Source organism: Cynara cardunculus, unplaced genomic scaffold (genome assembly GCF_001531365.2).
Source record: "Cynara cardunculus var. scolymus isolate 2C unplaced genomic scaffold, CcrdV1 Un_Scaffold_860, whole genome shotgun sequence".
NCBI classification, from domain to species: Eukaryota; Viridiplantae; Streptophyta; class Magnoliopsida; order Asterales; family Asteraceae; genus Cynara; species Cynara cardunculus.
The window spans coordinates 153,395-166,546 of NW_020200633.1; the positions used below are offsets into that span (position 1 = coordinate 153,395).

At 34.8% G+C, this 13,152-nt stretch overlaps 1 protein-coding gene across 2 annotated transcripts; it reads left to right on the forward strand.

The window, feature by feature from the left end:
* Positions 1-1,760: 1,760 nt before the first annotated feature.
* LOC112502053 (putative disease resistance protein At4g11170) lies at positions 1,761-12,905 on the forward strand. 2 transcript variants are annotated; one of them, XM_025105872.1, is made up of 12 exons: positions 1,761-2,327; positions 6,140-7,265; positions 7,362-7,430; positions 9,067-9,291; positions 9,402-10,151; positions 10,232-10,817; positions 10,906-11,003; positions 11,544-11,675; positions 11,774-11,881; positions 11,988-12,116; positions 12,333-12,556; positions 12,636-12,818. In XM_025105872.1, the coding sequence occupies exons 1-12, from the start codon at positions 1,867-1,869 to the stop codon at positions 12,790-12,792; spliced, it is 4,065 nt and encodes a 1,354-aa protein (XP_024961640.1). In that variant the 5' UTR covers positions 1,761-1,866; the 3' UTR covers positions 12,793-12,818. The 2 variants fall into 2 exon arrangements, with proteins under 2 accessions (XP_024961640.1, XP_024961639.1); XM_025105871.1 differs by having other exon boundaries at positions 12,333-12,905.
* The last annotated feature ends 247 nt before the right edge of the window (positions 12,906-13,152 follow it).

Below are 13,152 nucleotides of genomic sequence, written 5' to 3' on the forward strand. Positions count from 1 at the left end.
CCAAATTAATTTCCTGGATCCGCCACTGTTAATCGATCAAAGATCAACAAGAAAAAAAATAATCTTTTATAATTCAAAAGCAAAACCAAATGGAACTGGTATGAATCACTAAAATCAAAGTCCATCAAATTTTCATGTGAGTGAGGTTTAGCGAAAACTTCTTAAAAATGAACACCATAATAATCATTTATTTGTACGGTAATACGTATTACATATAAGTAATTGAAGATGTTTTTTGATTTCTATGTATACACATTAATGTACATGTGCATATGCCGGACAAATTACTTAACGATTGTTATGATGTTTCTCAGTTTTTTTTTGTTTTTTTGTACAGTTTTTCCATAACCTGACATTTGTTCACATATATACCCAAACTATCATATAACCTTTAATCAGCCAATTCTTGAATACATATATATATAAACGAATAATCGTATGAGAATAAGAGTTAAGGTAATAAGGGATCTAGACCATTGATCACCTTTAATATCAAATCCACTCATGAATCGTGCTTGATACGAGGATTGATCCGGTGTATCTTGGTGCATCTCATCTTAATGCGTATCAAATGGTGAAGATCTTTTCTTACGTTTCTCACCTTAACTCTTCTTTTCACTGGAACCAAACCCTGTTATATTATATATATATATATATATATGATTTTAAACCAAACAAAAGCGAAACGAAGTCCGTAAATCTCAAGGTTTAGATATAGTTTGATGTACAAAATCTCCTCTTTAACCGAAGAAGTAGAGATGTTTTTGTATGATTCCAAAATGAAAAAAATTGGTTAAGATTACTAGATAAAAAGTTTTCCAATTAAACGAAAACGTGACAAAGTGAAGACACAAAACAACGCTATAAGCGATATTCAAACGAGGAAACGAAGAAACGAGAAACCAACAAAAAAAAGGATTGCATTAAACAATGAAATTTCCATAGTTGTAAAAAGACAAATTATTAGAAGTTGAGAGGTTTTACGCGTACGACCAGATAACAGAAAAAGAGACCTTTTTATCCAAGAAACCAAAAAAATCATATTTATAAAAAATGAAATAAGACCATTTTATAAGAACCGTTAATTATATAATTAAAATTCAATAAAAAATAACATAATTAATGTATTCATAAAAATAATAATAATTAGTATTATATTTGACAAAAGAAAACAATAATAGTCTATACTATATTATAAAGCATTTGATTAAAACTCTTAAAAACCATTCTCTATGTATAAAGTATTGTGTATTAATGCATATTACTTAAAATTTAAGATTACAAGTAATTATACGTAAGTACAACTTATTAAAGCTTCATTTGTGAATTCGTATAACTAACTGCAGATAAACATAATCAAATACATGATAAACATATCATTTTTATATAAAAAATTAAAAATATAATTAGGATAATCATTGAGTTCTAATAAAATCATTATATTTATAAAATATTATTGTTAAGTCAAAAATAAATTATTTCATTAAATCGTAACAACATTATCTTTCTCAAAACCATATAAATCGTATTATATCAACAAAAAAAAACATTAAAATAAAAATATATCTTACTATATTGTATGAGTACCTTCTAGTTTTTATAGAATTTGTTCAATTGGTTTCTATTTTGGTCCAAACATTTTGATCAATTAAATATAAAAATAAGAAAAATAAATTATAAACCCTGTCCATTTGCGTGACGTGGCCTAGGGTTTAGGCAACCACTAAATCCTCAGATTGATGTTGGCAATGGTGGAAGGGCGGAGACAACCTAGGAAACTCATCTTGTTGCTTATTAGGAGGCCATGGCGTTTGATTTCTTCATATTCTATCCATTTAAGAGCTTCAACTTTCATCCTTTAGCTCCATGGCTTCTTCTGTGGCTACTGCTAGCAGATACGACGTGTTTCTAAGCTTCAGAGGCGAAGATACTCGTAATTCTTTCACGGATCATCTCTATGCTGCGTTGGTGCGAGCAGGACTTCGCACTTTTAGGGACAGTAATGATCTGGATAGAGGTGAACAACTGAAACCAGAAATCAAAAGAGCAATCAAGGAATCTAGAGCTTCAGTAGTTGTATTGTCTGAGAATTATGCAACTTCCACATGGTGCCTTGATGAGCTTTGGTTGATCCTTGAGCAGAGGAGGGACTGCAATCACTTCGTTTTACCGGTATTTTATCACGTCAATCCCGCTGATGTCCGGAAGCAAGATAAAACTTTCAAAATAGAAATCGAAACCTCTTCAAAATGGACCGACCAGAACGTGAGTCGGTGGACGGCGGCTCTTATGGAGGTTGCTGATTTGGCCGGCTTGGTGCTTTCCGGGTATGCTTCTCTATTCCTATGTAAATCTGCCCTTGCTTTTAGGGATTACGAGTAACTAGAAGGGTATTCGCACATTAGTGTAACGAGATATATCTTTGATTTGAATGTTTCGTTTTATACTTTTGGTCTATTATTATTATTATGATGTTACGTGGTTTTAAGAAAAAGAAAATGTTTTTATTTTTGAATAAAATATAAATTTGAAGATATCATAAAATTCAAAAAATAAGTGATATTAGTATTAATTAACTATTTAGTGTTGTGGTGAAGTGGTTAGTGCCTGGGCAGTTCATAGCGCTGAACCCGGGTTCGAATCCCTTTACGCACATCCTGTGCGACATTTACCAAAGGGGCATGCTTTAGCCTTGGATGTGCCTGAGATTAGTCGAGTTTTGGCTCGGATACCTTTAAAAAAAAAACTAATTAAAAGTTTCCGTTTTTATGTAGTTTCTTTGATTCAAATTTTTATTATAATTTAATTAAAATTTAAAAACGAATTAATTTATATTTGGTTTAATAATATAATTTTTTATAAAGATAATAATTAATTATTTTGTTAGAATTCATTAATTATTATAATTATATTTTAAATTGAGATGTTTATCCTCTATTTAATTATGTTTATCCGCAGTTAGTTACATAAATTCAAACATGGAGCTTTAATAAGTTGTATTTACGCACAATTTACTTGTGATCTTGAATTTTAAATAATATGCATCAATAAACAGTATTTCATGCATAAAAAACGATTTTTAAGAGTTTTTATCAAATGCTTTATAATATAGTATAGATATAGTATTATACTAGGTATGTCTGGCTACTCTCAAATTCATTGTTTTTAGTGTTTTCTAGGAATATATGAGTGTGAATATCCTTTACTAGGAATTTTTTATGTTTTTAAGGTTTTATCTTAGGTCCCACATTAAGAAACTGAAAAGATCTTGGAATTTGTAGCATTAGTATTTAGTGATGATGTGTGATTTTCAATATTTAAATTACTACCGGTTTCTCTTGCAAGTTTTTATGCTTTTTTCCCATCAATAAATTTAGAGTAAATTACAAAATTTGTCCTTGTGGTTATATGAAAATTGCGGATGAGGTCCGTGTCAAACGAAATAATTACTTGTATGGACACTGTGGTTTCACTTTTATTATGGATCAAGTCCCTTGCCGTGAGGCTGTTAACCTTAGCTCTTTTGATTCAGGGGTAATATGTTTTTTTTTTTTTTTTAATTCTAAGTTATTTTTTAAAAAATAAAAAAATAAAATAATGTATATAATATATCTATGATAAATATTTATACTAATACAACATCCCCCAATGAACTGCACCCATTTTAGGGACAATTTAATAGTTGTTGAATGGTTTGGTGTAGAATGATTCAGTAGTAAAAATGATTAAGAGGTTCTTATAATATAATGCAAAATAAAATATAATTGTTTGATAATTTAATGAATTTTTTTATCACCTATGTCCAAGACATTAATTCTTTTCCACAACTATTTCATTTAATTAAAAGAATTCTTCAAAGTTCAATTTAATAGATTACTTGAAAAGTTGATTTACAAGAGAAACAATGAGTGATTTGGATATCGGAGAAAATATGGCTTATCATTAGTACCTCAAACTCCAGATTATAATTTTTTTTTTGGGTGATTAAGATAAAAATATTTTAGAGTGAATTATGAATTTGGTCACTATGGTTTGAACGTTGTTATGAAATTGGTCATGGACTTCAATTATTACAGACTACGACTCATCTTTTGCACTTTTTGTTGGATTTGGTCTCTTATCCCAATAACCATCCATTTCCTCCGTTAAACTTGGGGATTTTCGTTCTTTGGTCTTTTTTTAATAAAAAATAATGTATATATAAAATATATAGGGTTAGGTCCAGGGGAAATCGCAAAAAAAATGAAAACTGAGGAACACACTGGTAAATCATTCATCTGTACAGTATCACATCAACAGATCTGCATACAAGTAATTTGTAAGTAATTTTGCCGGTACGCACGAGTGCATAACATGCACACGTGCATAGAAACCAAGATACATCTTTGATTCCTTGTATGCATTTTTGCATTCATTGTTGCTCAATTTTTATTTTTTGGGTGTTTTCCTTTGAACCTTACACACACACTCTCTATACTGTATTTGATGCGTGTGTGTGTATATATATAGGGGCCTATTCAAGGAAGAACTGTGTTGTTTGTGGTAACTGTGAGAACCAATATTAACCACAAATCAATAGATAAATTAGGAAATTTATAAATTTGGTAATTTTAAATTAAAATTTTAATGCAAGGCTATTTTTGGTATTTTAAAACTCTCCTATCTCCTCTCTTCTCTCTCCGGCCACCGTTCTCCGGCCTCCGGCCACCGTCCTCCGGTGATACCACTATGATACCACTGTGATACCTAAAAATATTGACGCTATTAAACAAAAGATACATTGTGATACCTAATCATATATAAGATGCATAGTGATACCACTGTGTTACATATTCGATCGATCACACAAACGACATCAATGTGATACCCAATCACATATATGATGCATTGTGATACCATTGTAGTATCACCGCAGGACGGTGGCCGGCGAACGGTGGCTGGAGGACGGTGGCCGGAGAGAGAAGAGAGGAGGGAGGAAAGTTGTAAAATACCAAAAATATCCTTGCATTAAAATTTTAATTCAAAATTGCCAAAATTATAAATTTCCTAATTTATCTATTGATTTGTGGTTAATATTGGTTCTCACAGTTAGCACAAACTAATTAGTTCTCATTTGATTAGGCCCATATATATATATATATATATATAGACTTGGGATCACGTGAGACCAATGGTTTTTCGTGAGACCCGTAAGACCAATTCTCAACCCTTGGATTAGATTTACAATCGTCAGATCTGAACATTTATAAACGCCACGAGACTTCTCACTAATTACGAAATTGCCACCTTGCAACTTTGCAACCATTAGATCATTAATTCATAAATTTGATCAATGAACATAAATTGGTATTACGGGTCTCACGAAAAACCATATTAAAAGATAAACAAATAAAATCTGATATAGATAAAAATTACTGTGCATTAGTTTATAAGGAGCGGGAAACGTACGATGGTGGGACGGATCAACTCACTCTTGTCTTCTTCATGTCAAAATCAATGGTRGATAAACGTTTTCGATTCTTGTGTTATTTTCATAATCTTCAAGAACCCTTTTCTTCTTTTTTTAATATATATATATATATATATATATATATATATATATCCAACCCCCTCCCCCTCGCTTGCCATCCATCCCCTATGCACACCACACCACACCACACCAGTCTCCATCTCTGCCCTTACAACCTTCATATTTACTAGCTAATGAGCAAAAGAAATATTTTGGTTTAAAACTCTGCCAATTGCATCTTTGGGGACATTTTGAAATATTTACTTTTTGGATTGAAAAAGCAACACTCATTCATGATGTTTTTGTATGCAATATAATTATATTTGTTATGTTCTTAAACAGTTTAAGCGGTTGTTTGTTTGTCTTTTAATGAGAATAGTTTTGACAATCGATTATTTGTACCGGAAAATCATCGGTAATATCTTCCATATCATTGTACTTCTAATATTTAGACCATATTTTAATTGAATTACTAGTTTTCCCAAACAATTACTTGTAATCAAATTTAAACATGTATTGGTCGATTTGTACTTCATTTTTGCGGATTTTGTTTATCCAACATTTGTTTCTTTAGTTGTATCAGATCAAACAATTCCACTGAATTTGTTCATTTTCTTTCTGTCGTTCCAGGCTTGAAACAAAGTTGTTGGCGGATATTGTTCATACCATTCACAATAAACTAGATTTCAAGCTAGTTAGTCTTCCATCCAATCTAACCGGGATGGACACTCGTTTTAACGACATCAGTTCCTGGTTAAAGCAAATTGGTGCAGAATTTTTAACAATTTGTGGCATGGGAGGAAGTGGTAAGACGACATTGGCCAAGTACATTTTGGATTCAAATTGGCAAAAATTTGAAAATATCAGTTTTGTTGAAGACATAGGTAGTAGATGCAAAGAACCCCATGATTGCCTTGAGCTACAGGAGAAACTTCTCGGAGACATTTTAGGGGGTAAGAAAAGAAAAATACCCAGTGTTTCTCATGGTATGTATAAGATTGAGGTGGCCTTGCAAACAAAAAAGGCACTCATTGTTCTTGATGACATCGTTGAACAGTACCAGTTAGTAGCTCTACTTGGGACCGGGAAGATTAATTCACAAAGCAAGATTATTATAACAACCCGGGTTCTAAGTACAGAAGAATGGTTTGAGTCCAGATCTTGGAGGTGTCAAAAATACCAAATGAAATTATTGAACGATGATGAATCACTTGAGCTTTTAAGTCGTCATGCCTTTAGATCCAAAATTCCCATGGAAGGTTTCGAGGAGCTTGCATTACAGGCAGTACATTATTGTGAAGGAAATCCACTGGCTCTTGAAGTGTTGGGGTCCTCTTTGTTTGTTAGTGCAGAAGACTTACGGAAGAGTAGTAGCATCCTATATTGGGAACGTACTTTGAATTTATTGGAAAGAGAGATTGATTCTGGAATTCAACGTGTACTTGTAAGGAGCTACAATTCGTTGCCACGTGACTCTAACAAGGAGTTGTTTTTGCATATTGTTTGTTTCTTTATTGGCAAAGACATGGATTATGTGGTGAAGATATTGGAGCACGATTACTCTGCATCATCTGGCATCAGAACCCTAAATAACAGATGCCTTCTTTCTGTTTCACCAACCAAAAAACTGAGGGTGCATAGGTTACTCCAAGAGATGGGGAGAACAATAGTTCATCAAGAATCACCCAAAGACCCTGCAAAACGTAGTAGAGTGTGGCGTAATACGGAATCTTATAATGTGTTGAGAACAGGAAAGGTAAGATGCTTCCTGTGTGTATGTTGAAGCTTATTTTCCCTTTCACATCCTCCTTTTTCATCTTAAATTCTATTGCTTTGTCCGCTTTCCATTTAGGGCTCAGAAACACTGGAAGGTCTAGCACTTGACATGCAGATGTTAAAGGAAGAGAAGTGTGCATTCAAGGTAAGACACAAGTCTAATACCTCTGATCTTTTATATATAACAAAGAACTATGGAGATCTTCTTAGTATAATATAATTGTCTTTCCCCGATGTTGACCTCTACCCCCTTGTGATGGGTTTGACCTATTCTTATGGAAGGGGTACTATTGGCTCTAATGTGGATTTCATCATCAAGCTCTATCTTGATGGCTCCTTCTGTTCTCTCACGGTCTAGGTTGTTGCCAAAGTGTACTCTTCGGCACATATCATATATATTATGATAATTTCTCTCCGGTGGCGAGAATGATCTCTATCTGTAACGGTGTTTTTTTAGCCACCATTAGTCAATGGCTCGTCATTAGCTAGATGTTAAGAAAGTCTTCCTCAATAACTTTCTTGAGTAGAAGCTCTACAACCACCTGGATTTATTTTTCATGGGGCCTCCAAGTTCTGTTTGCCGGCTGTCCTCACATGGTCTCGAATATTCTCTTAACAGATTGTTTCTTCAATTCTGTAGTTTTCCAGCAGTTTGTATCTTGGTGCTATAATGATTACACTGTTTTCTGCACACATCCACTGGCAAGAGACGATTTCTTTTAGTATATCTGTATATGTTGATGACATTGTTTCCATGGGGGGGGGGGGGGTGATGTATCAAGAGCTAAAAAACTTCATTGGAGAACATTTGAATGTTATAGAATTGTGGGGACTCGGATAATCTATTGGGATAGTGGTCACTCATCCCTAACAAGGAATGATGTTGTATGTGCAAGTTTGCTCCCAGTATATTTTCTGACCACTTAGGGTAACGAAGCTTCTAGGTGAGGCGTGTATCCGGAGAGGTTTAGACGTGCCCAGAAACTTGATTGTTTTGTTAGCACACATGACGCAACACAACCAAATATTGCTTATTTTGTTGCAGTTGCCTAACTCTGCCAGAGACACTTCAGTGTAGGATCATTCACCGATGAATGTTGATAGGTTGTTGGATTTGCTCATGATGATTGGGTTGCATGTTATTCGGAGATCCGCCACCCGTTACTATGTGTTTGTTGGTGGAAATCTGGCATCATGTAATAGCAAAAGCCATCCCATGGCCAAGCTCATCTAGACCAAACCTCTGTTTCATGAGCTTTGGACTTCCTTGGATAAACTAATGATACATTGTGATGATCAAAATATTTTCCATTAAGCCAAGAATCAAGATTTTGTGAGACAACTAAGCACATTGAGGTAGATTGTCATTTCGTTTATGACCTTGTCGGAAAACCTCAAATCTGCCTTCTATCCGGTCAATGCATATGATGACCACAGATCAACTTGTGGTCATCTCAATCCAACAATTATAGAGGAGTCAAAAATTGAGTTTGTTGGAGCGAGTTGGACATGGCTTCTATCTATGCTTCAACTTGAGGAGTGTGAGATATATTTCCATAATGTCTATTATATATCCATTTGCATAGTTATTTAGGATTAATTTTCCTTCGTTATGCAGTTCTGATTCTCTCTTAATATTCTTTTTCAATTAAAAACCCAATCATTAGACAGCCATCTACTAACTGATAAATATTATAATATTTAGTGTGTGTTTGGTGCATTTAAGTCTCGATATGAGGTAAGCATACTAACTCTTTTTTTTTTTTTTTCTGAACTTGTAGACATCAGGCCTCATGACGGATTCACTTCAAAAGATGGATAACCTAAAATTGCTCCAACTCAAATATGTGCCACTCACTGGATCCTATGAGAACTTTTCAGAACATTTAAGATGGATTTGCTGGCCCGGATTCCATTTAAGAACCATACCTTCTGACTTATTCATGGGAAACTTGGTCGCTTTAGATATGAGCTATAGCTGCTTGGAAGTATTTGACCCACCAATGGTAGGGAATTCAGGATCCTCCTTTTATCTCTTGGCCTTTGAGCTTCTCATTTTCTGATGATCTTTCAATCAGTTTACAGGGATAAATAAATCTTCTTGGTTTTGCAACAGGTTCTTCAATCATTACAGATTTTAAATCTTAAAGACTCGCAGAGTCTATTCGAAATCCGCAATATTTACAAACTCCCTAATCTTGAGACTTTGATTCTTTGGAACTGCCACAGTTTGGTTCACATTTGTGAGACCATTGGAGGCCTTAAGAATCTTGCTCTATTGGACATGACAGGGTGTGAACACGTGTGCAAGAGGGGTCATACAGATCTGTTAGAAGGGGTAGAAGCTTCAACTTCTGGTGGAAGAGTTATAGAACAACCTACCTTTTCCTTGCCACATTCATTATATCGGGTTTTGCTAAAGGACTGCTATCTTGAGTGTAGTGATTCTTTTCCTCTGAGTTTCAGTAGTCAATCTTTTTTGCAGTACTTGAATTTAGGCAATAATCTATTCGAATTCCTGCCTAATTACAATCATCTTAAAAGTCTTCGTGTTCTTGACTTGACTTTGTGCTCAAGACTTATATGGATTCTATGTCTGCCTAGTACACTTGCAGAATTGTATGTATATTACTGTGTCTCTCTGGAGAAAATAACTTTCCAATCACATCGATTCACATTGCAAGAGTTTGGCTATGAAGGTTGTATTAGTTTGTACGAAATTGAAGGCTTTATCAAATTGGTGCCACTTGTCAAACTTAACGAGGCTGATTTAGGACATATGGAGTGGCTAAAAGAACATCAGAATCATGAGGTGTGTCTGGTTGGTGATGATGAGCTCACCATAGTCAGAAGTTGTCAACTCCAGGTTCTCTGTTTCTTTATCGAACACAAGCACAATAATTATTAATATATAAATGACCAAATTCTGTTTCTTGTGTGGTGCAGATGTTGTATGAATTCAATATAATGAGCATTTCTCTGCCAGATATAAAGGATCCAAACATTACGCCTGAGTATATATCAGAATTCCCATCTGTGTCCTTCGATGTGCCTATGTGTCCCAAGGATAAGAGGCTCAAGGGAATAGACGTAACTTTCAAGTATACGTTATCAGGTGAGGATTGGGTATGGTTCGCTAAAATTAGTACAAGCAATGGTGTTGATATTATGTACAACCCCAAAGTCTTCGGCATGCCTGCATTGGGTGAAGTTGGTATATGGTTAAGTTATTGGCCAATTGGAAACACATTGGCCGTTGGAGATAAAGTTAATGTGTCTATCGCTGTGATGAACGGATTGGAAATAAGCGAATGTGGTGCAAGCCTTGTGTACACAGATGATGAAATAGCAAATGAGACCTTGCAAAGTGAAGTGGAATGGGTAGAAATTCTAGGAGGAGATTTGTCTGGATTTCAACTATGCACAGGAGCATATTATCTTTGTAGGCGCGATTTCTTTGAGTTAATGGAGGTTGGCAGACTGACTCCTGGTTGGTTTAGGATTTTAGTTGGTGATACCATTGACTATGCAGGTATGTTTCTCTTGTCGAGCTAATTCTTGGAGTTTTTACTTATTAAGTTGCAATTAGAGGAAGTTCCTCATATCACACGTTATTATAGAGGTACGAGGATGGAGAAAGACAGGTAGACCTCAGGAGTCGAATCAATCATTTATGGAATTGAAAACTATTAGCTGCATTATCCATGGTCCTGGAACGGTAAGTATGCTTTGCAATATCATTTTTGACATGAATTTATTACCTGAATAAGATAAAGGGCCTAAATGTAGTTATATTGTGCGACTTTGTATCCCATCTAAGCAGTTGGCATAAGACAAGGAACCTAAATTTAAGTAAATTGAACTGCAGTCATCCTATCTCACTACATATCTATAGAATCATGCAGTTGATTGCTTATTAATGTATGATTTTCAGTAATATACGTATATAACTAAAATAAATGGTCATTTTAGATACGAGGACAAGAACAATTTAATGTAGACAGTGTTCATTATCTCAACCATGATTTATGTTAGGCAATTTGATTGAGATTGGATGAAAATGTGGTGCAATTGGGAGTGCAAGTATGTGATTTTTTGATTTAAGTTTGTAATCAAAGAAAATATGAGATTAACATGGCAATGGTATGTATTTTGCCTTAACTGTTTAGTTTATTTTTCTGGGACTTGATGTTAATACGATTTGAAGTAATGTGATAAACAAGGCTTTGCTTATTCTGGTGTTTATCAAAATAAACAGGAGCAAAGTTACAACATTACGGAGATGCCTAAATCATCTTGTGACATTAAAACTTCGGAGTTCACATCAAGCATGCATTGGGAGACGATGATATCTCCTACTGCATCTGAATTAGGTCACTTAGCAACAAAGGTAATTTAACATTGAACATCGTAATAATAGGAAAAGAGCTTAATATTTCCTTGTACAGGAAATTACCCTGCCACAACTAACAAATTTACTACCAACAGTCTGGGGACATTACCACGGCTAAAGCATCTATTATCGATGAAACTCTTGAGTCCACATCAAGGTTACTCGAGGAGACAGTGAAATCTGAGGGTACATCTGAATCAGAGGTAATTTAAATATTAACATTAAGCTTAGCAGATGAAAGAAAAGAGTTCAATATTTCTTGAATAGGAGATTTACTCTGCTTTCAACTCACAAATTTACTACCAACAGTCTCTGGATATGGACATGGACATGTCTAAAGCATATTTTGTTGATGATGCTATGGAGTTCGCATCAAGCTCAGCCAAGGAGACAATGAAATCTGCCACGGAATCTGAATCCAGTGACTCGCCAAAAAAGGTAATTTAGCCTGGGTGTCAATAGGGTGCTCTAGTGGTTAGTGGTCCTTGACCTCTACAAAATTTCATCATCAAGGTACGCAATTGCGGTACCACTATTTGTGGCATGGTTTGCCGTTCTTTTGGCTAGAAAGTTAGAAATTTGGTCGAGGAAAAAGGGAAAATTGGGTACAAAAACTTGTGCTCACCACTCCACTTGTCTGATCCCTTAATCCAGGATCTGTTGGATCAACTTCCATCTGCATCATCTTCCTCGAGTACAGTGGCTTCTCCTTGGGAAAAGTATAGCAGCTTCGACGTTTACTTGAGTTACGACCACATATTTACGGATGAAAGTTTCAAAGTTCAACTCAGCCATGAGTTACTGACAACCGGACTTCAGATATCCCCATACTTCCGTTTGATGGCTGGAGGTGGATATCTGCAAACAACTGAAGTGAGGTCATCGATTGTTGTATTATCAGAGAACTATGCAAGTTCCATTCGTTGCCTTAATGAGCTACTCTTGATCCTTGAGCAGAGGAAGAATTCAAATCATTTTGTATTACCCGTGTTTTATGATGTCGAACCCTCAGATGTTAGGGAGCATCAGAAAAAATTCGCATTACAGTGGTATAAAAAATCTACGGTATGGAAGGAAAAGGTGGATTTATGGAAGGCAGCCCTTAAGGAGGTAGCTACTTTGCCTGGGTTTCGTGTTTCTAGGTATGCTTTCTCTATTCCTGCTTATTTAATATTTACGATAAATCATCGCAAAAGAAACCTGACCCCAAATGTATACTCATAGAATACGCGGAAAATGCATCAAGTTTGCTTTAGTTCCTATTTAGTGTAACCAAAGAAAAATTCTTCCGTTTTGACCATTAACCTACTGATGACATTTGATATCGTGGATATCTAAGTTATCAAGTTATCTTGATTACGAAGATACAATTTTGGATCAACAAGGTGTAGTGGTCGAGAATATATTGATTGACAACTTGGCATCCACATCAGCAAATGTCTTGCTTGTCAAAAATGGTTTCGAAGTAGAAAAT

Excerpts from the sequence above, each read along its gene's own strand:
- LOC112502053 (XM_025105871.1), top strand. The coding sequence starts at position 1,867 with ATGGCTTCTTCTGTGGCTACTGCTAGCAGATACGACGTGTTTCTAAGC. Across the intron at positions 2,328-6,139 it reads GCCGGCTTGGTGCTTTCCGG|GCTTGAAACAAAGTTGTTGG; the intron begins GTATGCTTCTCT and ends CTGTCGTTCCAG. Across the intron at positions 11,004-11,543 it reads TTATCCATGGTCCTGGAACG|GAGCAAAGTTACAACATTAC; the intron begins GTAAGTATGCTT and ends CAAAATAAACAG.